Source organism: Talpa occidentalis, unplaced genomic scaffold (genome assembly GCF_014898055.3).
Source record: "Talpa occidentalis isolate TD23 unplaced genomic scaffold, MPIMG_talOcc4v2.1 talOcc4.17, whole genome shotgun sequence".
Lineage (NCBI taxonomy): Eukaryota > Metazoa > Chordata > Mammalia > Eulipotyphla > Talpidae > Talpa > Talpa occidentalis.
The window spans coordinates 40084265-40112008 of record NW_023601754.1 but is presented as its reverse complement, the minus strand read 5'-3'; the positions used below and the strand labels follow the sequence as shown (position 1 = coordinate 40112008).

At 54.1% G+C, this 27744-nt stretch overlaps 1 protein-coding gene across 4 annotated transcripts; it reads right to left on the bottom strand.

Annotated features, from left to right (window-relative positions):
• Positions 1 to 67: 67 nt before the first annotated feature.
• Positions 68 to 27720, bottom strand: CATSPERG (cation channel sperm associated auxiliary subunit gamma). 4 transcript variants are annotated; one of them, XM_037517873.2, is made up of 29 exons: positions 27665 to 27720; positions 25920 to 26206; positions 25778 to 25831; positions 21091 to 21235; positions 20463 to 20595; positions 20204 to 20276; positions 18949 to 19101; positions 16195 to 16366; positions 14549 to 14686; positions 13551 to 13610; positions 13229 to 13348; positions 12634 to 12684; positions 12406 to 12532; positions 11801 to 11912; positions 10678 to 10830; positions 10481 to 10593; positions 9576 to 9789; positions 9181 to 9243; positions 8907 to 9099; positions 8665 to 8765; positions 8458 to 8538; positions 8315 to 8371; positions 3495 to 3651; positions 3273 to 3336; positions 3098 to 3193; positions 2764 to 2856; positions 1567 to 1659; positions 1377 to 1476; positions 71 to 1290 (listed from the first exon to the last, which is right to left on the bottom strand). In XM_037517873.2, exons 2-29 carry the CDS (start codon positions 26175 to 26177, stop codon positions 1024 to 1026), a joined length of 3441 nt encoding a protein of 1146 aa, XP_037373770.1. In that variant the 5' UTR covers positions 26178 to 26206; positions 27665 to 27720; the 3' UTR covers positions 71 to 1023. The 4 variants fall into 4 exon arrangements, with proteins under 4 accessions (XP_037373772.1, XP_054553113.1, XP_037373770.1 ...); XM_054697138.1 differs by lacking the exon at positions 27665 to 27720 and having other exon boundaries at positions 70 to 1290; XM_037517874.2 differs by lacking the exon at positions 27665 to 27720 and having other exon boundaries at positions 20463 to 20531; positions 25920 to 26000.
• Positions 27721 to 27744: the final 24 nt, after the last annotated feature.

The window sequence follows — 27744 nt, the reverse complement described above, 5'->3', positions numbered from 1 at the left end:
ATCAGAGAAATAGCCACCCCAGCTCCCTTTTGATTAGTGTTTGCATGGAATATTCTTTTCTATCCTCTTATTTTTAACATGTCTTAAAGTGAGTCGCTTATGGACAGCACGTGGGAGAGATGGATCCGGTTTTGAAATCCAACCTGACAATCTCTGCCTTTTCATGATACTTTAACCCATTAACTTTTAAGAAATTATTAATAATAAGGACTTTACTAGTATCACTTAGCTATTTGCTTTCTGTATGTTTTTGGCCCTCAATTCCTCCATTGCTACTTTTTTAAAAAAATCTAATTGATTATTTGTAGTGTATGATTTTTATTCCTTTGTTTCCTTCTGCATATTTTTTATTATCTTAGTGGTTACCTTGGGGATTGCAATTAACCTCTAGTTATACTCAGAAGGCAGAGCAGGGAAAGAACAGAAAAAATGAAGCCAGAATCCTATGCACATTGAGGTATTCTGGATCAAACTGTACCTGAAGCCCACATTAACAAAGTCCATAAACTACCACTTCCATTTGGATCCTTTGAGTGAAATTTTTGCTACTTGCAACGAAAACCAAAATCTTAACTTTTCCAGAGTCCTCTCCTTAAGCCACACACTAGATAGATGTTGACATTCAAAATATTTAATGACTGGTACTAAACCTGGGCTCTGACAATCAGAATAGACTGCAGGCCAAAGCAATGGGCCTGAATCATGGAGGCCCTGCTGGTCTTTAGGGAGGCGAGGGGCATGCTGGGGAGTAGCTCGGGGACAAGCACATAGAGAAGCTGCTCTTTGCCATCTGTCACAGAAGGATCTCCATATTGTAATGACCTATGCAGCTGTGTTGTACAAACTAACTATACATGTACCCATAGCTGGACCTGCGTGAGGCCTCACTTGTATCTGAAGGAGTGCAAATTCAATCAAAATAGAAAGAAAGGCATGAGATGCGTTGCTGGTTACATTTCTAAGATGGTCTGGGGAAATGAGGGATGAGGGTGGTTGTGGGTTAATGCAGGAGGCCCAGGTAAGCTACATCACCTTCACAGTTTTCTCAGGCTGGCTCTGCTGTGGCATCCTGGGGATAACTTGGGTGTTGCTATAGCTTAACCTAGATCTGGACCTAGAGGACATATATAATTTTCTGGAAGAGGAGGTGTAGGTGTAGAAGGATTCTGAGGTAATGAGGTTGTTGATTTTCCAGCGAAGGAAGCTGCAGGCCTTCACCATAAGGGGCAACAAGACGCATATGTAGATGACGTAGAGGATCAGCAGGCCGACAAATATACCGGTTGACACCTATGCAGGCACCACACAACAGGTGTAGGTGAGCAGCCTGGGGGCCCCCACCTCCCAGCAGGGCAGCTCCCGGGCAGCCCACTCACCAGGAAGATGAGGAGGGCCCGCCAGTTACTGAGTGGGAGCCCATGGATATGCAGTAGGAAAATGAGCTGGTAGTCACAGTATGTGCTCTTGTCCACACCTCTGGTAAAGGATGGAGTTTAGAATTGGGGATGTAGTCAGGCACCCCACCAAGAAACCCCCAAATCCACCAGGGCCACATGTCTGGCTTACCTATTGCTTACTAATATCTTGAAGAAGAATTCTGGCGCGTAGATGCTATTGGGAACGGTGTCATGGCATGGAGAATTCTCCCGACACAGCCACCTAGGGGGATCGAATTCGGTTACTTGGGCTATACAGGTCAACCTGATTCTGCCCTCTCCCCGACTCTGGGTGAATATCTACTAGGTGCAATTTCATACCATCTTCCCTCATTCACCCCTTCATCTGTTCATCCAATAAGGATGACCGAGTGCTTACCATGTGACCTACTTCTCCTGCCTCTACATCTCCATCTGTCAATACTTCCATTATTATGCATTCACCTAGATTAAGGATTGTATACCCATATGTGCCAACTCCTCTCTTATCCCTGCTGCCTTCATTCCTTCATCTCACAAAGATAGCTTGAGACCTACTAGGTACAAAGTCATATCTTCATTCATTTATTCTTCCATGAATTCATTCATCCAGTAAACACAGACTGATAAGACTGCAAGTTGGTAAACTTGCTCATTCATTCACCCTCTTCATTTGCCCGAGGCATCATTTTCTACTTTTCATTGAATCAAATAGTTATTGAGCGAGCCCTAATGTACGAATTTGTTGCTCTTTGTTCTACTCATTCATTAATACCTCCATTTAAGTATCAGGCAGTGCCTACCATGTGTGAACTAATCTGTTTTTCGTTGTTTAAGTCAACAAACACTATGGTCAGTCTATTCAGACCTGTAAGGGAGACAGAGCCCATCTGTCACAGAAGGATCTCCATATTGTAATGACCTATGTGCCAGCCACAGAGGGGTCAAGCAAGTTGGGATCTGGGCGCACACACCACAGGCAGAAGGGAGAGAGCTGGGACAACGGGCCACAAGTGGGGACTTGGGGCATGCACTGGGGAAGCACAGCAGGAGCAGGATGAGAGCCAAATGTCCTATCCACAAGAGTTGGGAAAGTCTTCCTTGATCAAGGAGCATCTGAACTAAAGGCTGGAAGAAAGAGGAAGAGGAACGAGCTCTGCAGACAGAGGGTCTAGCTTATGGAAAGATCAGCCCCATTTGAAGAACACAAAGGATGTCAAGTGTGACTCAGGGATCAAGGTGACCCCCACCCCCCACCCCCCCCCCTCCTTGGCAGACGGGATGGGCAGGCCTGACAGACGTGGGCAGTTGGGGGAAAAGAGGGCCTGCAGCCTGGCGGTGCACTCACTGCATGCCAGGGTTCTTATGAGACATGATGGTGAAGGCCATGTCGTCGGTGGTGGTTTTGTTCTTTGTGGAGGTCCAGATGAGGCTGTGGGACCTGCAGCACAGCAGAACCTCAGGGGAAAGTGCTGGCAGAGAGGGCGGGCCCTCAGCTGCACAGAGCGAAGTGTCAGGAAGGGTGGGGGGAACCCTGCGGGGTGGGTGGGACCAGAGACCTGAAGGGGCGGGGCCATAGACGTGAAGTGGGTGGGGCGGGCTCCCAGGGAGAGGTCTGTGGCTGGAAAGCTGGAGGGGCCTGCGAATGCAGGAGGGCCGCGATGGGCACCCACTGGGCTTACTTGTCCAGGGGGCTGTTGTAGCGGTAGATCTCCTCCTCGCTGTAGTCCGTGATGTTGTTGATCGTGGGCCCGCCGCCCACCACCTTCAGCACGTAGCTGCGGGGAGCACAGGCGAGGGTCCCCTCCACCACCCCCACCCTCGCCACCCGCCCCCTCCTGTCAACCAGGTCTTTACCTGCCCTGAAAACTGCCAGACTCTCCCGTCACCAAATCTTGGATCAAGAAGAAAGGGTAGAAGACTGTGGGTTTGGAGAGGGTGGGGCTCAGGAGAAGAAATTAGCTCGGTTCGAGGACAGAGGAAGGAGCAAGGGGGGAGGGGGTGGGGTGTCAGGAGGGGGTGAAGAGGCTGGGGGCGGGGCTATGGCGGGCAGTCCAGTGGCCTGGGCGGGTCACGCACTGTCGCGGAAGATGAAGCAGGGCATCTCAGGGTCGGGGTTCACGCAATCGAAATACTTTTTGTTTTGATGGCGGTTGTACTGCAGCGTGTAGGAGATGTCGAAGGCCAGACGCTTGCCCGGTGGGCAGCCGATTAGTATGGGCAGCATCAGGTTGCCCTGAGCGGGAGGGGAAAAGCCTCCAGTGGGGTTGGGGAGCTGGCGAAGACACCCCTCCTGCCACACAGCCAGCTACCTGCCAGGCTCCTCACCACAGAGGGCCAGGCCCCCATCACGGAGAAAACGATACTCTATTGAAGTTCACTCAGGTGGCTCTGAGTGCTGGCAAGGCGCTGGCTGACAGTCTAAGGGCTACAGGTATTCACACCCATTTAATCCCCTCAACAGCCTTGCGTGGTAGAGAGACTATGTAAGAGATCTCCAAGTAAGAGAAGGCCAAAGTGAGGCACAGAGAGGTCAAGACACTTATTATCACACAGCCAGTAAGAGGTAGAGCCGGGGTTAGATCTGAGATGGGCTGCTCCAACTGCCTCCAGATGAGACATACAAAACCTCCACCCCTAAACCTCTGGACGTGCCAGCGCTTAGTCAGACTGCAAAGGGTTGAAGTTGGACCTGAATTCTCAAATAATATACCTGGGGGAGCATGGAACACAGGAAGAAGTAAGGCCCAAGATAGGATCCATGGGTCAGGGAACCCTCCTGACATTGTCTTCAGAATGAGTGGCCCCTGGTCCATTTCTGGGGAGAGGATTCAGGGGTTCTACCTAACTATCAAGTGGCATGGACATCCAGAGACTGTGTCCTGCATCTGGCAGTGACTGTAGAGAGGAGGTGGTGGCCACAGGTCAAGCACTTCTCATGCCAAGGCCTGGACCAAAGACTTTCCGCCTGTCAGTCGCTCATTCACCAGGTCTAACAGGCAGCTCAGATTCTCACTACCCACAGCCCACTGCGGTTAATGGCACCTCCCCCCTCCATTTCAGGCTAAAAGCCTTGGCCTCTTCCTGGAAATCTTTCTCTCATCTCCACATCCAGTGCATGCAGATATCCTACAGTCTCTAGACTTCAAATAGACCCACTCTCCACCCCTCCCCCCAACGCCTTTGCTTGCCAGGTCCAGTTCCCTCCCTGCTGTCTCCACCCAGGGTCTCCCCACAACAGGCAGCCAGAGGAGACCTGTGCACACCTGGATCCCTCCCCTGCCCCAAACCCTGCTGGGCCTCACATGCTCTGTCCCCATGGCCTTCTCTCTCTTCTCTCCTCCGTGTTCAGCCTGACCCAGGCTCCATGGCTCTTCGCTGCCCCTTAGCCTAAGACAGGAATCTCCAGGCCTTTCCACCACCTCACCACACTGCTCGCTTTCCCAACCTCCTTCAGGTCTTTGCTCAAAGGCTTCCTGCTCCCCAGGCCTCCCCTGAACCAGTCTGTGGAAATTGCTAACCTCCCAGTGCCCTTTGCCTGCTTATTTTTCCTTAAAAATAAACACTCAACACCTCTTAGCACACACTATCTTGTGTGTATCTTACTTGTTGTGACCCTGTGTGCTCCAAAACGTACATGTTGAAGTCCTAACCCTCTGCTACCTGCTGGCAGCCTAATTTGGAATAAGGTCTTTGCTGCACCTCCCCCTGCAGTGACCCTTAGGGCTAATGGCTTGCGCCACGGTCCCTAGGTCCGGCTGGGCAACCAGCGCGCAGGGGGAGAACAGCAAAACCCCCTGAAGACATACCTGCTGCACCTCCCCCTGCAGTGACCTCTAGGAATCCCTAGGTCCGGCTGGGCAAGGAACCAGCCCGCAGGGGGAGAACAGCAAACTCCCTGAAGACATAGATCAGACGGAAGCCTGTTGAAAGATAACGACCACCAGGAGCCACTACAGGAATGCTGTCCCCACGGAAACTTATCTCACCTTCTCAAGGCCCACAAACTTTATTCTAATACAACTGTCTCTCTAAAATCTTTTCTCTCTCTCTGTCTAAAAGGTCATTGGTTTGCTGATTAAAAAATAACATATAAAATCTAATAACTAGGCTAATTCAAATGAAACGTTACTAAACTCTGTATTAATAGAACTGTTAGCTTAATAATTTCTCTGCTGTATGCTTAGCCTTGTTAGTATTAATCTTAATGATAAAAATATTACATTGTGAAAAGTAAAATTCACCCGTGTTAATTAATAGTAATTTAGTGGTAGTGAGTAGTTTAAACAAAAAGTATTCACATAAAACAAAAAGAAAAATTAATAGCCTAACTACTTAGGAATGCGCCTGAGTCCAGATGTAAATCACTGCTCTGTCAATGATAAGCTAAACCTATAAGCAAGCTGATTTCTTCACTGATGTTCGCCTTTCCTGTGCTTTTAGAAAACAGATATATACTGGTCACCAACTCAAATTAAATTACACTCAGATTTACACTCTTGAAGTGTGTCTGTTTGTCATTTCTTTCACCGACGCCCTGACCACCCTGCACGCTTCTCTCAACCCTGAGGTGGCCTCATCGTCTACTGCTGTGCTGGTCCGCGGCAGGTCTTTACACATGTGACGAAGTTAAGATTAGGATGGGCCCTAATCCTGGGATGTGACACTGTCTTTACAAGAGGAGGACGTTGGGATGAGACATAGGGACAACTCCTTGTGGAGACAGGCAGAGATCACAATGGTATGTCTACTAGCCAAGGACTGTCAACAACCACCAGAAGCTGGAGGAAAGGCAAAGAACAGAACCTCCAGAGGGAAAACCAACTCTGACTGGGGACTTCTGGCCGCCAGAACAGGGAGTAAAGAATGCCCCCACCCCATGGTTATTTGTTATGGCAGCCCTAACTAATGCATCCTCCCCACTCAACAGCAGCTTCACAAGGTCAGGATTTTGCCTCTTGTTCTCTGCTGTAATTTTAGCACCCTCTGTGGTGCTGGAGTGTGGCAGGTGAATGAATGAATGAATGAATGAATGACCTTCCTGGTCAAACCTCTTGATTCCAGCCCCAGCCCAGGCCCCCTCCCAGAGAAGCCCAGACCTTTGTTCATCCAACAGAATCTGCTGGAGCACCTACTATGTGTCAATTCCTTTCCTTCCTTCCAATATTTGCAGATCGAGAGCCCGCGGTTTATCAGTTATTCCAGGTTCTACATTTTCCCCAGGACGGGAAGCCAGAGAGAGTTCAAGGCCTCCAAATAATGATCTGGTGACACAGGGGTGAGAAGAGGAAGGGACAAGAAACTGGAAAGGCCCAGCGTGAGGGGACAACAAAGCAGTGACCTGACTACACCCTGCCGGGAATGCCTCTGTTTCCCTGTCTATTTGGAAACTAAAAGTCATTGGCTTTTTTCAGACTTAAATTTTAGGTGGGTAATATAGTCAATGATCAAACACACACACACACACACACACACACACACACACGGAAAAGTTTCACCGCTCTCCCCACCCTCCAGCTGTCCTGTGTCACCTCCATGCCAAGAGCAACGGGCCACAGTGAGCAGTGAGTACTGTCCAGCCCAGATGTTTCTTGCAAATAAAAGCAATCAGGGAAATATATTCTCAGTTAGCCTCTTTCAGGTCAATACTGTGCAAATACTGTTTTGTGCTCTGCCTTTTTCTCTTAAGAATAGACTTGGGGAGCCTCCCTGGTGGCGCAAGGGGTTAAGACGCAACCTATGAAGCTATCCGCAGCCTCTGCAGCACAAGTTCGATCCCCAGCCGGCCAGGGAGCAACCCACATGGCGCAGCAGACCTCTCCTGTCTCGCCCGCTGCTCCCCTCAGCAGTGCGTTTCAGTTGATCTTCCTGTTCTGTTCCCCACTCTGTCTCTCACCCCCCACACCTCTGGCCTGTACCCCAGGTCTTGTATGCATAAACAAATAAATCTTAAAAAAAAGAAGAAAATACACTTGGGAGACCATTCCGTATCAGTATGTGGAGATCTTTGCCCACCTCCCCACTCTTTTTTTTCCAACTGCTGCAGTTTTCCACTGACGAGTCATCTGAGCGCTCCCGTTAAGGGATATTAAGTTGTTTCTGACCCTTTGCTCCAGTATGCTGCAGATTAGTTTCCTAGAAGGGATTTACTGGGTCAAAAATGGGAATATTAACTCTCACCTCCTGAGATTAAAAGGCAAAGGGTGCAGGGAACCCTTCTTGGGGGCTGGGGTCAGTCACCCTTATCTCTACTTGACAGGCATTATCTCAGGTAATCTAAGGAGTCCCGGCTAGTACAACACCTGTTTTTAGGGCCCTGGGTCATTCTGAGGGGTGGGGAGGGGGATGGCGGGGGCAGAGGACCAGGTTCTGTCTACGGGTGAGTAGGGAGGAAAGTGGGTAAGAACAAGGCCTCTGGGTCAGGTCCCTTCTTTACCACTTATTAATTGCTGGGTTATTCCGAGGAGCTGCCAGCATCTCTCTGAGCCTCTGTCTGCGCCGTGCAAAGGGGATACCATGTGGGTACGCATGAGAAGAACCCAGGACCCCAAGGAGTGAACAAAGCCCACACCCTTGCCCAGATGAAGGGCACCTGTCAAAAAAGGCCAGGCTGGCCGGCAGGGGGCCTCTATGCCAACTGGGAAAAGCCCTTTCTTGGGGTGACTTTACTTCCCTCCTGCAGAAAAACTCCAGAAGGAACCGACCAGCTTGCGCGTGTTCAGACCGCAGGCCGCTGACCGCTTGAATGGGTGCAAGGAGCGGGCGGGGGCGCCACCACAGAGAAGCGCGAGCGACGGGATTAGGGTCGCCACCGCCAGGGGGCGCGCTGGGAACCCGCCCGGAGACTAGACCCGCCCCTTCCCGCCCCCGCGCAGGGCCCCGCACCCAGGGGCGCATACCTGCATCCTGGGCCCGTGGGGCGTGTTCTGGAAGCAGTGCCCGGAGGAGCCCACCACCTGCGGGAGGGGCGGGCGACCGTGAGCGCCGCACCCAGTCCTTCCCCGCACCCCGCGGGCCTCCCCTAGGCTAGAGGGCCACGCACCCTGGCCAGCATGGAGGTCTTCTTCACGTGGTGTCCGCTGATGCCCTGCTCAACGCACACCCTCCTGTCACTGAACGTGACCTGGGGCGGGCGGAGGCGAAGGGTGAGCGGCTTGGGGGGCCTCCGAGAGCCTCCAAACCACCGCGGGCTCCCACCCCGCGCCAGAGCACCGGCCTCCCTCGACAGCTCCTCTCCGCCGGGTCTCACCTCAAAAAGCACCGAATTGCGATTAACAAGGTACCTCCGATTCACCCCCGCCTCGATGCAGGCCGGGTGGGCCAGCACCACCGCCAGGTCCACCGAGGTGTCTGCGCGGGGCAGGGGGAGGGGGCAAGCCCGGCTTTAACCCGGGCCGTCCCCGGGCGCAGACCCCGCCCCCAAGGCTCAGACCGCGCCCCACCCCCGGGGCCCCCCAGCCCCTCCGCCGCCGCCGGGCCCCGCCCGCTGACCCAGGTTGGCCGGGAAGGCCTCCTGGCTGGTGGTCAGCACCACCGAGAAGCTGTAGCTGGTGCCCTTGTCCAGGAAAATGCGCTCGGGCAGCTGGTGCTGGGCCTTGAGGTCGTAGACCTTCTCGTAGCCGATCGTGTCGATGTGCACTTTATTGGGCATCTTCTTGTTGCTCGCCAGGTAGAAGTGGTAATCCTGGGGGTTGGGGTGGGGCCAAAATCAACCACAGGGATGAGGGGTGGGGAGCCCCCGCGCCCCCGTCCCCGGGCCACGTACCCAGAAGTCCAACTTGTTCTTCCACCAGTACCAGGTGGCGTCGTGCCTCCGGTCCGCGTAAGGCTGCCAGGGCCGTGTGCACCGTGAGGGGATGGGGGGCCCCTCGGGCAAGGGGCACCCCGAACCTTTTTCTAGCTTCCGCTGCAGCGCTTCACCAAAGCCCCGCTTTCGCTCCTAGAGGGACATCCCCCTGCCCCCGCCAGACCATCTCCCCAAAGCCCGACTCCAGCCCCTGCTTCCACCGCGCCCCCAGGGCACCGCCTCCCTCCACCGGGGACGCTGGGGGCTGCCCAGCTCCGCTGCGCTCCCGTCGCCCTGCCAGCCACCGCGGCCGCCTCGGCCCCCTGCGCCCCTTTTCGGACCTGACGGCCCCAGCGCCGCTGCCCGCGGCCCACCTTGTCGTATTTGGAGTGCATCCAGAGCAGGTAGTAGACGAGGCCCTGGTAGACCATGAGCGAGGGCGCGCTGTGGAAGCCCAGGGGATCCAGGACCCGCGGCGGCTGCGCCTGGTAGTGCTCCAGGCGCGTGTAGCGCTGCGGGTTGGGCAGGGCTAGCAGGCGCATGACGGTGAAGGGGCACAAGGAGGCGAAGGACAGTGTCAGGTGGCCCCTGGGGAGCGGCAGTGGGGGACAGCGCATGGCTTACCTGTGCTGGGCGCGCCGGGAGCCTCCGCGGGGCTGGCTCCCAACTCTGCTGACTACCCAAATCTAACTCAGCCCTGAAACCCCGCCAGCCCAGGCCCCCGGCGTCCCTGGGGCCCTCGGACTAGAGTCCTGGGCCTTTTCCCTACACGGCCCCGGCAAAACGGGGGCACTCACACCTATGCAACCTTCCACCTCTCCCCAGCTACACCCCAGAGCTCCTCTGCAGGACACAGGATGGGTTAACACAGCAACGTCACATAGACCTCCCCAGCATCTCGGCTCCCCAGGACCTGCCAGGTCAAGTTCAAGCTTCTCCCTCTGACCACCAGCCTCGGGAGTCTGCCCTGCCCTCATCACAGTACTCCAGCTATACCTACTTCCCCTTCAGGTCTGCAACAACCTGCTCCATCTTATCAGGTGGCCTATTTTTCACCCTTCAGTTCACAGGGCTCACACCTCTTCCTCCTTGAAGCCCTCCCTGATGCACCCTCCTCCCAGAATGGGTCAAGCTTCTTTGAGCTTGCATTGGCCCTGAGTTGTCCCACCAAGTCCTTGAGGCTGTCCCCGGGGAGGGCTCGATCTCCCTGGTGGAGCAGCCACCAACTGTGGGCAACACCAGGGTCTGTCTCCCTGAGGCCACCATCCAGTATCCTCACCCTTTCCGCTTCAGGACGTGCGGGTTTTGCAGCTGCTGGTAGTTCAGAAGCTGCGCCACAGGTATAGGCCTCTTGACTAGCCAGCTCCGCTGTTTGTTCACAAGGTACACCAGCTGCCATGGGAAGGCAGGGTCAGGTGAGCGGGTATCAGCCACCCCAAGGCTGCCCCTTATCTCCCCCAGCCCCCTGCCTGGCACCTGGTACAGTTTTCTGTTTTCGTAGAAGAGGGTGACCATGGTCTCTTGGCGAGCATAGAGAGGGGAGATCACTTGGAGATGGACATACATCTCCCAGCCTCTAGAGGGGAACAGCTTGAACAACTTGTAGGTGCCCTCCAGCAGGTACCAGATCTGGGGGTGCAACAGGTGTTTGTGAGTATGGGTGCGCCATAGGGATGACTGACCCCACCTACCCCTCTGCTGAGTGTGATGGCCACATCCCTTGAGGGGTGAAGCTTGGTCACTCATCTCCAGCTGGAACCAGGTGCGCTCCCGCCCCTTCTCTGTGGGTCCTCTCTAGTGCCCAGGACCCAAGCTACTCTGCTTCCAGCCCCCGCTCGCCATGATCAGTTGCTTCACTGTTGGAGCCGGCCGAAACCTAAGCATTCCTAATATATATAATCCTGAAAGACTGGGGTTCCTAGAGCTGATCCCTCTTTTTGCCTCACTCTTTGCATCCTCCGGTGTTTCACCCACCACCTCCTCGGCTCGGTTTCCCATCTCTGCTCGGACACCCACGTTACCCCAATATATTTGACTCTCAACTTCATCTCTTCCTGGGCCTCTACCTGGAGGATCCCCTCCCGTTTCCAGAATGTCCTCCCTCCAAGCGCCCTCTTCCACGAAGCCCTCCCTGATACACCCCAGACTGATGTGTGCATCAGCTGCTGCTGTTCTCCCCACTGCAGAACTGACCAGTCTGCACCACCATAGTCTGGATCAGGTCTGCCTTGCCAGCTGGACTGGGACTCTGTGAGGGCAGGGTCGGGGACAGACTCAGGCACACAGGGAGCATCCCCAGACAGGGAGAGCTCCCTAGTTATGAAATTAACAACTGCAGGATGGAATCAAAGAAGCCCCCTCTGGATACCAGGTCATGGCCCTGAGTTCAGGGCGTTCACGCTGCTGGGGGATTGGGCAAAGACACTTCCCTTCTTTGAGATCCAGGGTTCATTTCCACCGAGAGCTTCTGCTGCCCTTCCCCAGGGAACCTGAGGGCGTTCCCTCCCCTGGGCTCCTTTATCCCCACAGGGGGACAAGGGAGGCCCCTGGGGCTTGGGGTGGGCAGAGAGGAAGTGGGCAGAGGCACAGGGCAGCCCACCTCCTCGGTCTCTGTGACAATAGCCATGTCCCCGTGGAATGAGTTGACCATGTACTTGATGGACTGCTCCTTGGGGAAGTCGGCCAGGTAGATGAAGTCCTTATTGTTATAGCTGCGCAGACAGAGAAGGGAACTCAGGGCACCCTGGCAAGGCCCCAGAAGAGGTCTGTTACCCCCCAAAACTTCCAGCCTAACAGGAACCCTTTACTGAGTCGTCCACCGGCCTGGTGAGAACGAGCAAAGGAAACGGGATTCTAACTTCTGCACCAAGCTCTCTGGAGACACGAGGAGCACTGGGCAACCTGGCAGCATGCCAACAGCCCTGGGCTTGGCTCAGCGTTCTCTAGGTTCCCGAGGAGTGAAAACCTTTCCCTAGATAATCCCCTTCTCATGCTCACGTAGGTGGAGTCCTCATAGCAGGTGTCAGAAAAGGGTCCCACAGCTTGAAAGTATTAGCTTCCCCCATCCCAGCCCCAACTATCCCGACCCTGTTTTCCCCACCAAAGTCCTGATAACTTCCGGGGTTGGGCATACTCAAGACCTGGTGACCTCCAAAAGGGCCCCCACCCAAACGCGGAAGCTGGCAGAAGACGCCTGGGCCATACCTCTCCAGGAGGAAGTTACCCCAGACGAAAAGCAGGTGGTTGTACGGATTGTAGAACATGCCCTTGGGAACCATGGGGAAGGTGGTGTAAGACACCGTCCCCAGGATCAGGAAATCCAGGTCCTGAGCTGGCCGGGGCAGAGGCAGAGTGGACATGGCAGTGAGGTGGGGTCCCCTGAACCCCTCCCAGTCCCCCACCTTTGAGGGCCACTCCGCCTTCTCTTCCTACCGTCAGGTATGAATGGCGGAATGCTGTAGAGGGCAGACACGTTATCACTGGCTAGAGGTGGGGAGAACACAGCAAAATCTGAGGCCCTGAGCTTATAAAACTTGAAACTGAGCAAGACACCTGCTTCCTAACTCTTCCAAAGGCTTCCCACTTGGAAGGCCTGTTAGCCTTTAGTTCCTTTCTGTGGACTAGAATAAGGCACTGCCTCCCAGAGAGCTGTTCTGACTCCTTCCCAGGGAATGCAGTGCACAGCCTGTGCAACTGGACATGGCGGCCCTAGTCTTCTTTTACTTATTTTACTTCAGGTCAATCAAATCTCCTCATCGCGAGCTTTAAGGATCTTCCAAATTTGGTCTCTGGCTCATGACCCCCATCCCCCACCCCTTCTCCCCTCTGGCCCAATCACACTGACTTCATCCCAGTTTCTCTAGCCCACCAAGCCTCTCCCCGGTTCTCCACGGCTACGTCTGATGCAGGAGTTACATGAACATTTCCCACCTGTCTGCTGGAAACAGACTGAGCGGGATGAGCATGCAGTTCACAGCCTGGGTGCCTGTCCCTCTGCCCTCAGCCCCTCCCGCAGAGCCCCGATTACCCATGCTGTAGCTGGCCACTACGAAATCGTTGGTAGTGGTATAGTTGTTAGTTTCCAACAACAGCAGTAGTTTCTCGTTGATGTCAGAGTATACAGCCCAAAGTATGGAGCAGTTGTGAACTGAATGGGGAAGAGAGAGGTCCAGAGCACCCCAGGGCCCACCCCCTCCAAGCCAGGTCCTTCCTATGACAGCCACGCCCAGCCCTCCCCCCACCCCCAAACCACCAGCGCTTTCCCAGGACCTCTCCCAAGGCTACCTTCTCTCTCACCAACCCCCTCTGCCCACCCCGCCCCCCCAAAGGCCCATTTGGGGGATGGATACCTTTTAGCCCTTCGCACACACTCCTCTCCTTGGGTATCAACTGGAAGGACACACGGCCCTCTGTGGAGGAGCCAAGGTCCACGCTCAGGCCCAGCCTATCTGGTACCCGCCCACCCACACCTCTCCACTCTGGCTGCCAGTTCCCCCAGTTCTCCAGGCTGGAGTGCCTATGCCTCCCCATCCCTTACCCCAGGGGACCCAAGGAGCAGATCTCACCCCCTGGCCTTCAGTCGCTCGCATCTAGGTTGTCAAAGTCCACTGTCTCTGGTCACATGTCAGTTTGGACACGTGACCCAGCAGGGCCACCCTGGGACTTGTGCTAGAGCTAATGGGGAAGTGCTGCCCTCATTCTCTTAGGGTGACTCAAACTGGTGGGAGAGGTGAATCCCCCAGTTCCTAGGGGGGTGATCCTTAGCCCCCATGAGAGCAATGTGTACCTAAAAATGAGGTCAAATCACAGGGCTAATAAGAAAACCCCCCTCCCTAAGTCACCTTGCCCTGCACCTTTCTGTGTGCCAATTTATTGCACCCTTATAGTAACTCAGTGAAGTAGGTAACAGTACATCATTAGCCCCATTTTGCAGATGAAGAAATGAAGCCAAAAGGACTTGGCCACAGTGACTTGGGTCGGATGTGTTGGAGCAGTGAACCTGAGCTATCATCATTTTGCCACATATGCTACTTTGCCAAGGCAAAGACAAGAGTCCTGATGATACAGCCTGCCAACCCCTGGATCCAGCCATGCCTGAAGCTGGCACCTGGTCTTTCCATTCAGACCAGTCCACAAATTCTTTATGCTGAAATTCCTTTCGAACTGGGCTTCCCTCCTTTGAAACCAAATGCACGACAAAAGATACAGAGCCCTGCCCCAGCCCTGCCCTTACAAAGGATCATCCCCCTCATAGAGCTCTCCTCCCGCCAGCCTGAGACCCTCCCCCTGAGAAATCTTGGGGGTGAGGTGTGGAAGGGTCTCTTGGGCTGCCAGAATGCACCCTTACCTGTGATCGTCCCCAAGTGGATGTAACCTTCATGCTTGCCAGCGCTGAGGGCCATGATGTACTCAGAGCCGTTGCTATGGAAATACACGGGGCACAGCTTCTTGATGCACTCATTAGCGAGGATGCGCACCCAGCTCCCTGTCAGGGCCAGCAGGGGACTTGAGGCCCAAACGTTTGGACGTAGGCCCCCCACCCCCACATTTTCTTGTGTGAGTCCTCCCTGCCGAGCAGCTGTTCTATGCGGTGTCTCTGGGTACCCGACTTAGGGCTCCAGTTGCTTATGAGAAAATCCCCTCTGCTCACAATCTCCCCATGAGATTCAGACTGGCCCGACCCCATATTTGCATTGCCCTGGTCAGAGGTTTAGTACTGAGCTGAGCAAGTTGAGCAAAGCAGACGTGGTCCCAGCTTGCAATGGCTAACAGAGTTGCTCTTTCTGGGGGCCCTGAGGGCAGAACAGGCTGCAGTTGCCAGGAGGAGGAGGCAGTCACCTCGCCAGCACCAGGAAGGGCTGGGCTATCCGCTACAGTGAGCCCCTAGATCCAACTGTGCCTGGAACCCACATGTTCCTTGTCTTTTCAGCTAGGTTGACAAACACTCCCTTTTTCTGGACTGAGCCCATTTTAATTTGATTTCTCCCATAGTCAAAATTCCTAACAATTGGAGAGAAATTAAGTTGTTGGGAACACACGTTAACTAGTGAAATACAGAGCCACGTTTCTATGACCTGTTGCTCTCTCATGCGGCAGGGGTGGGTGGCTCAGGAGGTGGGGGGGGTGGCGTGGGGTGGGTATAAACATGAACCACAAGAAGGCTTGTGGCATTTTTTCTAAAATGAGGCTGAGGGCCTCCCCAGTGGCTCAATGGTGAGCGCTGGGCTGCAAAGCTGCCCACAGCCTCTGCAGCACTGGTTTGATCCCTGGCTGCTGGTGAGGGTCCCATATGGCGCAACAGCACCTCGCCCGCTGCTCCCCTCAGCAGTGTACTTCATCAGTCTGCCTGTTCTGCTCCCTGCTCTGGCTCTGGTGAATTCTCTCACCCTCCCGCGCTTCTGACTGTACCCAGTGCTGGTATAAATAAATAAATAAATCTTTAAAAAAACAAACTAAAACTTTAAATAAAATAAAATAAAATAAAATGAGGCTGAATCAGGAGTCCCTTTCCTCTCTGATCATTGCTTTGCTCTCCAAAGACCTATCTGTCTGTCTGTCTGTCTGTCTGTCTGTCTCCCTCCTCTCTCTCCTTCACTGTTTCTTTCTCTCTGGCACTCTGAATCCTTTCTGGGTACACATCTCCTTTGACACGTGCTTCTGACACTCCGGAGGCTGCACGTGCGCATGCTCACATCTCTCTCCCCGGCCTCCCTCCACGCTGATGTCTCCCTCTCCCCTCGGCTGGCTCACAGCTCCAGGGTAAGTCTGGATGAAAGCCTTGCCCAACACACAGAAGGTGGAGAAGGCCCATGCGGGTGGTCAGCGATGATTCAAGGCCTTGGAGTCCCTCCAGCACCCGCCCCACGCACTGCCCGCAGTCCCAGACCCAGGCACCCTGGTGGGTGGGTTCCCAGGCGCCCTCCCTGGAGTTCCAAGAGCCAGGTCCCCGCGCCAGAGACCTGAACCCCGCCAGCTGGCCCGGCCGGCCCTCACCGCTGCCCTGGTTGCTTTCGTGGAGCGTGCTGTAGGTGCCAGTGAAGTAGTACACGAGCTGGTTCTGCCGAATGAAGAGGGTGCTCTCGGTGGCGATGGTGTCATAGATGGTGGCTGTGAAGGCGGTGTGGGGGCAGTAGAAGGCGCCAACCCAGCAACTGTCAATGCCCAACTGCAGGGGAGCAGAGTCCAGGGTGGGCTGGTGGGGCACAGCCTCAGCCCCCACATCTTGCCCTGGAAGGGGGCTGCCTGCTCTGACAGTGGTTCAAACGGCCCTGCAGCTGCCCCCAGGCACCTCCCTGCTCACCCTGCAGCAGCGCCTTGGTGGCCAAATTTCTCCACATGGGCCTGCAGGCAGGACAGCGCCAGCTGGGGCTCGGCTCCCTACACTGGGGCAGCACAGAGCACACTCAACAGCACCAGTGATCTTGGTTCCCCAGACCAGTCAAGGTTGTACCCATGTGGATACAACAGAAACTCTGCTTGGCTCAAGGCATATGTGTAATTGTCCCCTCCCCATATTTTATTTTATTTATTTATTTTTCAAAGATTTATTTAGCCATACAAGAGCTGGGGTGTAGGCCAGAGGTGAGGGAGGGGGTTGAGCGGATTCACTAGAGACAGAGTGGGGAACAGAACAGGCAGACTGACGAAGTACACTGCTGAGGGGAGCAGTGGGAGAGAAAGGAGAGGTCTGCTGTGCCATGTGGGTGTCTCCCTAGCCAGGGATCGAACTCATACCCATACTGCTGACGCTCAGCCCCATACTGCTGATGCTTAACCCCTTGTGCCAAGAGGGAGGCCCCTCCTCATATTTTTAAAGGACAGTTTTATTAGGAAAGAGAGAAAGAAAGAGACCCATGCAGTCACAGACGGGTAGGAAACTGCCTCCATGCCACATTTTGAACGATCCTATTCTATCTCGGACACAACTGGCCTTTGGGCTGACACTCTCTGAACCCACTATCACTAGCCCCGGTCACCTCACGAACAGTGTGACAGCGCCACCACATGGAGGGGGCTTGCCTAACAGACTGAATCTAAATTAAGCTTCTAGAGGTCACTGCTAGTTTATAGGCAATATGCCGGGTTATGAACTGAGTTGTATCCCCACCCCCACACCTGTTTAGCAAGGTATACACTGAAGACCTAACCCCCAAGGTGAATGAATTTGGAAATAGGACCTTTAGGAGGTACTGAAAGTCCTATGAGGTCATAAGAGGGGGGCTCTAATCCTTATTACACTGGTGTCCTTTTTTTTTTTTTTTAAGATTTATTTATTTATGCATACAAGAGCTGGGGTACAGGCCAGAGGTGTGGAGCGGGGGTGAGAGGATTCACTAGAGACAGAGTGGGGAGCAGAACAGGCAGATTGTCTGAAATACACTGCTGAGGGGAGCAGCGGGTAAGACAGGAGAAGTCTGCTGCACCATGTGGGTCACCTCCCTGGCCACCGGGGATCAAACTCTTGCTGCGGCAGCTGTGGATTGCTTCATAGTGCTGACGCTTAACCCCTTGCACCACCAGGGAGTCCCCTAGACTGGTGTCCTTTTAAGAAGAGACACCCTAGGTCTCTCCACTCATGCCCTAGAGAAAAAGCCATTGAGGACACATTTGAGCCCTGGATCAAGCCAAGCCTGATGCCTGTTCATGCTTGGACTTTGTATTATGTGCAGTTACTAAATCCATTTCCTGTTTAAGCCAACCTGGGTTGGCTTTCTCCTTCAGCTGCACCAACTCAAACGTATGTCATTTCCACCAAAAGCAACTTGCTTCAGACGTTCCAACACTACTCTTGAGAATAACAGAAGCTCTCAAGGCTTAATCTGAAACCCTGGGGACCGATGCATATCACAACTCAGAATTTTCCAGATTTGGGGGCCTCCCTGATGGTACAAGGGATTAAGATGCAGTCTGTGAAGCTGTCCACAGCTTCTCCAGCATGAGTTCAATCCCTGGCCGGCCAGGGAGCTACCCACATGGCGCAGCAGACCTCTCCTGCCTCGCCCGCTGCTCCCCTCAGCAGTGTACTTCTGTCGATCTGCCTGTTCTGCTCCCCACTCTGTCTCTGGTGAATCCTCTCACCCCCCTACAACTCTGGCCTGTACCCCAGCTCTGGTATGCATAAACAAATCAATCTTTAAAAAAAAAAAGAATTTTCCAGATTTTGAAAGGTAAGATGGCACACATACCATTCACATGGAAACTTTCAGTGGGGTCTAGGGTAGCACCCCATAATCAAACTCCTTTGCATTTCTGCAGGGCAGCATCTAAATACTAATACTATATGAGATGAATAAAGACTATATATAGCCTTTGTTAGCTTAGATCAATTTTAGCCTTAAACCTGGAGAAATGCAGTTTTTCACAGCTTTCTGGATTTCAGAATTAACAAATGGTGGATTTAGTAAGCAATAATAGCTACGACCACACCATCGTCATTCTGTCTCCAGCTGCTACTAACTTCTGTCATCCTTACCATGATTCCATGAGGTGAATACAAATATTACGCCCAATTGGCAGCCCAGGTAGGAGAAGTGACTTGCCCAAGATCACACAGCCAAGAGGTGGTGGAACCCAGGCTGGATTTGAAGCCAGGCTGTCCAGCAGCAGCCTTGTCTTTCCTTCAAGTTATCTCCCTCTTTTGGGGACTAATATGTCTTTGGAGACCCCTTCCAGGTCCCACTGTTTTAGGGCCTGAGACCCAGCATCTCTCAAGAGGCCCCAGCCCACGGTCTGCCCTGTGCCACTCACCTCCACAAGAAAGACGTCATTGAAGTTGTTATCAGTGAGAAGGACAGACTTCTGCTCAGGAATGCCACCCAGGATTAGCACGGGTGCCTGGTCCACGGTGTACCACAGGGGCCTTGAGGAGGCATTCACGAAGTATCGGGGCTCAAGTTTGATCTGTGGAGTGGGGGAGCTGCTCAGCACTTCCCCTACCCTCCCACGGCTCCATTCTTTAGGATAAAACCAAAGTCCGGACCCACGGTGTCCCACACAATATGCCTGTGGCGCTTCTGACCTCACCCCACACGCTCTGCTCTCTGCCTCCAGCTCTGCTCTCGGTCTCATGGGCCTCCTCAGCCCTGCTCAGACTCACCAGGCGCTGCCCTGCCCCAGGGCCTTCTCGCTGCATGAAATGTTCTCCCCTGGTATCCACGTGATTCCCTCTCCCCCTCCCAGGCTTTACTCAAATGTCAACCTTCTCAAGTAGGTCTTTCCTGACCACTCCATTAAGCATCGTGATCCCCTTCTGCATGGACCCAGGCCACCCCCTCAGTGGGATTTCTCCCCCGAGCCCTGGCCACCTTTGAACCCACTGTGAACTTGACTTGATCTCAGGTTTACTGGTTTGGTATCTGTTTCTCCCACTAGAATGTCAGTTCATGAGGGCAGGGATGTGTGCGCGTGTTCACCGCCATGTTTCCATGGTGCCCACAATGCGCTCAGTTAAGTGCCTGCTGAGTGAATGAATGAATGAATGAATGCACAGGAATTGAAAATATGGGTTCAGTGTCAGGCAGACCCACTCACAAATCTCATTCCTTATGCTGAGCAACTGAGGACAAGTGGCTTAGGGGTTAAGTCTCAGCGCTATCACGCTATCAGCACCACTGCCCCCACCACCACCCAGCAGCCAGGGAGCTACCCACATGGCACAGCAGACCTCTCCTGTCTCGCCCGCTGCTCCCCTCAGCAGTGTATTTCATTCAGTCTGCCTGTTCTGCTCCCCACTCTGTCTCTGGTGAATCCTCTCACCACCCCCCACCCCCGGACCTCTGGCCTGCACCCCAGTTCATCTATGCATAAATAAATAAACCTTTTTAAAAAATAAAATAAAAAATGTGTATGTGAGAGAACCTTCCCTCACAGGGCCACTGAGCAGAGGAAGGCAACCGCAGCAGCCTGGCGGGCGACAGCACACAGCAACGTACCTGCCACCTGTTGGGAAGTCATCAGGGCCCCAGCCCAGTACCTTCTACCTCCGAGCTGGCCAGGTGCTCACCTCATTGCCCAAAACGAAGTGAAGCATTTGGTCTTTGTTTCTCTGCAGGAAGCCATTGATGTTTATGGGGAACCTGGCGCAAGTGTGAGGCCAGCTCAGGTGAGGGCTGGGGTTCCAAGGCTCCTGCTCCCCACCCCCACCCAGGCACCTCTTCTCCCACTGGCCTCCCTTTGATCGCTTCCCGGGTTCTTGGGGAATGTGGGGATTCCAAAGGCCCTCCTTGAGTTTCACCCCCTGCCCTGGGCTTGGGAGAGGCTACCTTTTATCAGGAATGAAGGGCCCTAGGCCGTTGCTGCTGACATCCACGTTCATGACCACGCTGCCATTCCTGATGGGCATGGGCACATACCAGCTCATGTCACACAAGAACGTGTTGTTGTCGCATGACTCTCCTGGTGGGCAGTGGGCACTGAGGCTGCTGGGGCCTCCTAGCAGCCCCCTCCATGCCACAGACCATTGGTACCTTTATTTGTTTGTTTGTTTATATTCAAAAGGGCAGGTTTATTATAAAATGGGAAGGGGAGAGGAGGGAAGGCCACTTACACAGACACAAGTGGGCAGAAAGAGGTGCCCCTGAAAGGGACAGGCTGTTAAGGGATGCCTGCACAGTCATGGGCGGGCAGGAGAGCTACTGCCATTGGTATCTGCAAGGCCCCAGGCCCCCCTCTGGGTCATGGGCCCCACTGGGGACTTTGTGTGGCCCCATCTAGGCATGGAAGCTGCTGAGGCCTCCTCCAGCATCAGGCCACAAACTCCACTGAGGCCCCCCCAACAACCCCTCAGCCCCACCAGCCTCCCCTCCGGGTCATGGGCCCCGCTTAAGTCCCCAGAAATCCCTTACCACTCCTCCCAGCCTGTGACCCCCTCCAGGCACCCCTAAGGCCCACCTCTGTGGTGGAAGGGCGCTGCCTCCATCTGGATCTGCAGTTGCTCCATCTTCCAGCGATAAAAGTTGACAGGAGACTGGAAGGTGACCAGCACGGAGGGCTTCAGCCCTGTCAGGTGGCCCTTGAAGACCAGGGCCTTGGAGACCTGGGGGCAAGATGGCCCCACAGGTACATCCTCAAGATAGTCTCTGGGTGCCCCCTGCCATGATCCCACCTTTAGCAGCTTATCTTCCTGGGTTGGGTGGGGAGAACAGACTCTCCCCTGTAGGCAGGTCAGAGAACATGGCCTATAGGTTTCGGGGGCCAGATGACAGGTTTGGAGCTAGATTAGGAGAGGGGTAGCCAGGGACAACCTTGCAGAGATGCCAGGATCCCGAGTAGGGCTGGAGGAAATGGAAGGGCAGACTGGAGACAGAAGGAGGCAAAGGGAAGGGTGTCTCAGGTGCCTGGAACAGCATAAGCAAAGGCTTGGAGGCATCTCCAAGACAAGACTGCACTTGAGCCATTGGGGGGTGAGGTCACGCTGAGAAACACCTGGCCAGGGTCTTCCACTCCTGCCACTTCCGCCAACCCCCCATTCCTCAATTCCAGTCCCAGAGTGGCAGGTGCTGGGATGGGTGGGTGGGGACCTCCTCTCTGTTAGGGAAGCCACGGCCATGACCACGCTGGTCCTGTCCACGCTTGTCTCTGGCCTAGACACTCATTAGCCTCCTCGATGTCTCCCTGCTTCCGCCTGGCCCCCCACAGGGCAGGAGGGAGCACGCGAACACCTGGGGCAGCTCATGTCCCTCCTCAAAGCTCCATCTCACTCAGTGTGAAAGTCAAGACCTCACTATGCACCACGAGGCCCTAAAAATCCCATCACCTCCCTGACCTAGCTCCTCCCATTCTCCCCTTTGCTGGCTCCGCTCTGGACTCCCGGGCCTCTTCCTGGTTCCTCATATAAACCAGCCTCTCTCCTGCCTCGGGGCCCTGGCACTGACTGCTCCCCCAGCCTGGAATGCTTTTCCAGCTCTCCCCACAGTCACCCCTTCTCTCATTCCAATCTCTGCTAAGCCTCTTCCCCCACGACTCCTGCTGACCCCACGACAGCCTCTTTCTAACATAGCACCTCGTTTGGTTTTCTTCTTCATGTGGCTTCGCTTACTCTCATAAATTGTTTGATGTCTGCTCCCTGGTGGGCTGTAAGAAAAACCTGGCCATTGGAAACCACCTCCCAAGGCTGTATTACCCGCAAAAGAACATCTAACTTGGGCTTCCCTGGTGGTGCAAGGGTTAAGACGCAACCTATAAAGCAATCTGCAGCCACTGTGGCATGAGTTCGATTCCCGGCCAGGCAGGGAGCAGCCCACATGGCGCAGCAGACCTCTCCTGTCTCACCCGCTGCTCCCCTCAGCAGTGTGCTTTGGTTAATCTGCCTGTTTTGTTCCCCACTCTGATTATTATCATATGCTTATTAAGGATGCAGAAATCTTGGTACAGAGAAGCAAAGTCACTTGCCTCATCACACAGCTTTTATGTAGCAGAGCTGGGATTTGAACCCAAGGGGCCTGGTTCCAGGGGCCAAAGAATTAACTGTTATGCTATGATTTTTCAAGAAATTGTTCTGGGGGGCAGATTCAAATCCAGTTCTGCTGCCTCCAGAACTTCAGTTTTAGTTTTCACACGTTCTACTGTCCTCAAAAAGCATATTTGGGCCAAAACAATCTTGAAAAAGAAGAACAAAGTTGGAGGATTCAAACTTACAGACTGGAAAATTTACCTCAAAGCTAGATTAATGAAGACTGTGTGGTGCTGGCACATGGATAACAGACAGAGCAGTGGAAGAGAAGAAAACTCAGAAATAAACCCTTACATTTAAGGTCAACGGATTCTTGACAAAGGTGCCAAGAAAATGCAGTGGGGCAAAGACTAATCTTTTCAATAAATGATGCTTAGATTGTTGGATATTCATATGTGAAAGTCAGACCCTTATCTTACACCATGTAAAACATATTAAAGTGTATTGGAGACCTAAACTAATCCCTTAGAACAAAACTTGGGAGTAAATCTTTGTGATCTCTGGCTAGGCAAAGACTTCTTAAGCAACACCAGGGCCTCCCTGGTGGCCCAAAGGGTTAAGACTCAACCTATGGAGCTATCGGCAGCCACTGCAGCACGACTTCAATACCTGGCCAGGGGGCTACCCACCTGGTGCAGCAGACCTCTCCTGAGTCATCCGCTGCTCCCCTCAGCAGTGTGTTTCAGTCAGTCTGCCAATTCTGTTCCCCACTCTGTCTCTGGTGAGTCCTCTCAACCCCCACACCTCTAGCCTGCACGCCAGCTCTTGTATGCATAAATAAATAAATATTTTTTTAAAAATCAGTAAGTTGGACTTCATCAAAATTGAAAACGTGGGTGCTATTTTATGACATGTGAATTACATCTTAAACATTAAAACTTTTGGGCCTCCCTGGTGGCACAGCGGGTTGAGTGCAGTGCTGTGAAGCTGTCCGCAGCCTCTGTAGCGCAGGTTCGATTCCCAGCCGGCCAGGGAGATTCCCACATGGCGCGGCAGACCTCTCCTGTTTCACCTGCTGCTCCCCTCAGCGGTGCTTTCGGTCCATCTGCCTGTTCTGCTCCCTGCTCTGTCTCTGGTGAATTCTCTCACCCTCTTGTGCCTCTGCCCTGTACCCCAGTTCTTCTATAAATAAATCCTTAAAAAATTATGAAAACCATTAAAACTTTTGTGCTTCAGGGTCTCCCTGGTGTGCAAGGGGTTAAGACACAACCTATGAGGCAATCTGAAGCCTCTGCAGCACAAGTTCGATCCCCGGGCGGCCAGGGAGATGCCCACACGGTGCAGCAGACCTCTCCTCACTTGCCCACTGCTCCCCTCAGGAGCGTATTTCGGTTGATCTGACTGTTTGGTTCCCCGCTCTGTCTCTGGTGAATCCTCGCACCCTCCCCCGCCACACCTCTGGCCTGTATCCCGGTTCTTGTACACATAAATAAATTCATTAAAAAAAAAAAATTTTTGTGGGTGCCTCCCCGGTGGCGCAGCGGTTGAGCGCTGGGTTGCGAAGCTGCCGGCGACCTCTGCGGCGCAGCGGTTCGATCCCCAGCTGCTCCCCGGCCACCGGAGGAGGGTCCCACATGGCGTGCAGACCTCTCCTGCCGCCCGCTGCTCCCCTCAGCAGTGTACTTCGGTCCTTCTGCCTGCTCTGCTCCCCGCTCTGGCTCTGGTGAATTCTCTCACCCTCCCGCACTTCTGACTGTACCCAGTGCATGTATAAACAAAAAACAAACAAACAAACAAACAAACAAATAAATAAATAAATAACATGCCTCAAAAAAAAAAAATTTTGTGCTTCAAAGGACACCATCATAAAAATACAGATCATGTATCAGATAAGTAACTTGTATCCAATCAGATAAGGAACTTGTACCCAGAATATAAAAAGAAATAAAAGGGCATAGGACCTTTCTCCACAGAAGACAGATAAATGGCCAGTGAGCAAATGAAAAGATGTTCAACATCATTAGTTATGAAGGAAATGCATATCAAAGACACCGTGAGATACCAGTCCACACAGTAGGTTGATGTAATTTAAAAAATGGGAAGGGCCTCCCTGGTGGCTCTGGGGTTAAAGACAGCGCGATCAAGCTATCACCAGCCACTGCAGCATGAGTTCGATCCCCTGCCGGCCAGGGAGCTACCCACATGGCGCAGCAGACCTCTCCTGCCTCACCAGCTGCTCCCCTCAGCAGTGTATTTCAGTCAGTCTGCCTGTTCTGTTCCCCACTGTCTCTGGTGAATCCTCGCACCCCCCATGCCTCTGGCTTATACCCCAGTTCTTGTATGCATAAATAAATAAATCTTTTAAATAAATAAATTAATTAAAAGTGGGAAGTAACAAGAACTGGCGAAGCAAAACCCTCATGATGCTGATGGGAATGTAAAATGGTGCTTTGGAAAACACTTTGGAAAACAGAAGGAAAGTCAACACATAACCCAGCAATTACATTCCCAGGTATATCCTCAAGGGAACTGAAAATAAATGTTTACACAAACACTTGTACACAAATGCTTACAGCAGCATTCTTAATAGTGAAAAACATGGAAAAACCCAAGTATGCATCCATTAATGAATGGATGAACAAAAGGGTCATCCACGCAAGTGAATGTTATTCAGCCATAAAAAGGTAATACTGATACATGCTACAACATGGTTAAGCCTTGAAAACATGCTAAGTGAAAGAAATCGGACACAAAGGTTACATATTTTATGATTCCATTTAAATATGATATTCCAGAATAAGAAAATCCATATGGACAGAAAGTAGATTAGTGGTCTTATAAGGCTAAAGGAATGGGGGTACTATCAGAGTTTCTTCTTGAGGGGAGGAAAATGTTCTAGAATTAGATGGTGATGACGGCACAACTTTCTGACTATACTAAAAAATAACTGAATTATATACATTTGAAACAGTAGTAGTATAATGAATTATATCTCAACTTTGTTAATGGCCCCAAAGCCCCCAAAACAAAACCTCACTTGAGCACCTACTATGTGCCTGGAAGGATACTGGGAACCTTGACTCCTTCAGGTCTCCAAGGTCTGGTGGTATCACCACTATTACAGTGTTAGTGATGGCAAACTGAGATGCATACGTACTGATCCCCACCCTCGCTGCTCCCACTCACCTCTCTCTCGCAGGAGTAATTGATCTTCAGGTAGTAAGGGAAGCCCAGGTATTTCTGCAAGCAGAGGTTGGGCAAATGTCCAGAGCTCAGTGGGGTGTGGATCCAAGACCTCTCCGTTTCCCCTCACTCCTCGTCCTCTCACCTCGTCGGCATGGAGAGGTCCTATCACCCATAATCTGAACAGCATGTCCATGACTGCAAGGGTCTCTTCATAGAAGAAGCGATAGCTTCCACTGAAGTTGCCTACGGTCTCAACTTTGCTTAGGACAACATGCCAGCTGCACGGTGGGGTATCCTCTATCCTCGCCCACAGTCTCCACGGGGCTAACAGCACCGCCAGCAGTGCCCACAGCGCCCGCAGGACTCCGAGTCTCCGCCACACAGGGCCAGCAGCGGACATCGCGAGGCAGCACGCGACGTGGCTCGAACCTGGATAGTGCAGGGATCAACACCCACCGCAAGACTGCGCTCTGGAGCCGCCTTCGGAGATCCCACGCAGCTCTAGAGTCGCGCCCTGGCCCTGCTCCTGGCCCCGCGTCTGCACCTGGTCCCGGCCCCGGCCCTGCTCTTGCTCCTGGCCCCGCCCCTGCTCTTGCTCCTGACCCCACCCCTACTCTTTCCCCGGGCTCCGCCCCTGCTCTTGCTCCTGGCCCCGCCCCTGCTCTTGCTCCTGTCTCCGCACCTGCTCTTGCTTCTGGCTCCGCCCCGGCCATGGCCCTTGGCGCCACCCCTGATTTTCCTCTGGGCTGCACCTCTATTCCAGACCCTGCCTGGACTCCGGGTCCCGCGTCGGATCCTATTCCGGCTCCCACCTCTGCAGGTACTCCCGGACCCGCCCCTACTGATGCTACTGCCCTCACCCCAGCTTCTGGTTTCACCCTGTTTCCTCGTTTTGCCCCTTAACCTTGCCCCGCCTCTGCTCTTCGCCCCGCCCCTGCTCTGCATCCCGCCCTTGGTCTCCGCCGGCTCAGTATTCCTGTTTCTCGCTTTGCCTGCGCCCCACCCGCTTTCCCCGGTCCTGCTCCTCTGCTGTGCGCCTCTGTGCTTGGCTCCGCCTCCGTTTCGTGCCTCGCCCCCCCAATTCCCTTCGTACTTCCCCTTTCTCCTAGCTCGGACCGGGCTCTGGAAGCCTGTCTTGTACCTAGCCTCGCCCCTGTCCGAGTTCGGGCCCGGGCCCTTCTCCACGCCCCGCCCCTTCCCCTGGCCCCGCCCCCTCGCCTGGCCCCGCCCCTGGGCCTCGCTCTGGGCGGGATCCTCGCTCTGCTTCCGCCCCTTGCCCCGCCCCCGTTCCTCCGCCCGCCCCCGTTCCTCCACCCGCCCCTTCCCCTCCTCCTTGGCGAGCTGTTCCCGCCGAGCCGGCTCCTCGCCCCGCCCCCCCTTCGCGCCCCTCCTCCGGTGGGAGCCCTTCTCCTTGCCCGGGGATCTCTCGCCACCCGCCTTTTCCTCGCCTTTCGGGATCTCCTCGCCCAGAGTCGTCTCCTCGCCATGAACCTTCTCCTCGCCCCACGCCCGCGCCACCTTCTGGATCCTCACCTTCCTCTTAGGCCGCGGCACCTCGCCACCCCGCTCCCCCTGCTCGCCACCCCGCTCCCCCTGCTCGCCACCGTCCTCCGCGCCCCGGACGCCCACCATGTCTCCGCGCCGCTCCTCCCCGCCCCGCCCCCGCGCCCCGCCCGCCTCCGCCTCGCCCCGCCCCTGCCCCGCCCCTCCTCGCCCTTTTCCTTCGCCGCCGAATCCCACGCCTTTTCTCCCTTTCCCCTAGCTCTCCACGCCCTGCCGTTCCCTTTCCCGCATCTGCCCTTCTGCGCCCCCTCCCCGCCCCCCGCATCCCTTCCTGGGGTCGCCCCAGGCGCCTCCCTCTTCGCCCCGCCCCGTGGCACCAGTCACCTAGTTAAAACCGGTCAACCGTCAACTGGCCGCTCCAGTCCCGCCCTCTTGCCCGGTCTCAAAATGGCCGCGCGCGCGTC

Bases quoted from the DNA above. Each gene is read 5' to 3' on its own strand.
- CATSPERG (XM_037517873.2), bottom strand. From the start codon at position 26,177: ATGTCCGCTGCTGGCCCTGTGTGGCGGAGACTCGGAGTCCTGCGGGCG. The intron at 13,611-14,548 runs GTAAGGGTGCAT...GCTCCTCCACAG, and splicing joins CCACTTGGGGACGATCACAG to AGGGCCGTGTGTCCTTCCAG. The intron at 12,685-13,228 runs GTAATCGGGGCT...CCCCACCTCTAG, and splicing joins AGTGGCCAGCTACAGCATGG to CCAGTGATAACGTGTCTGCC.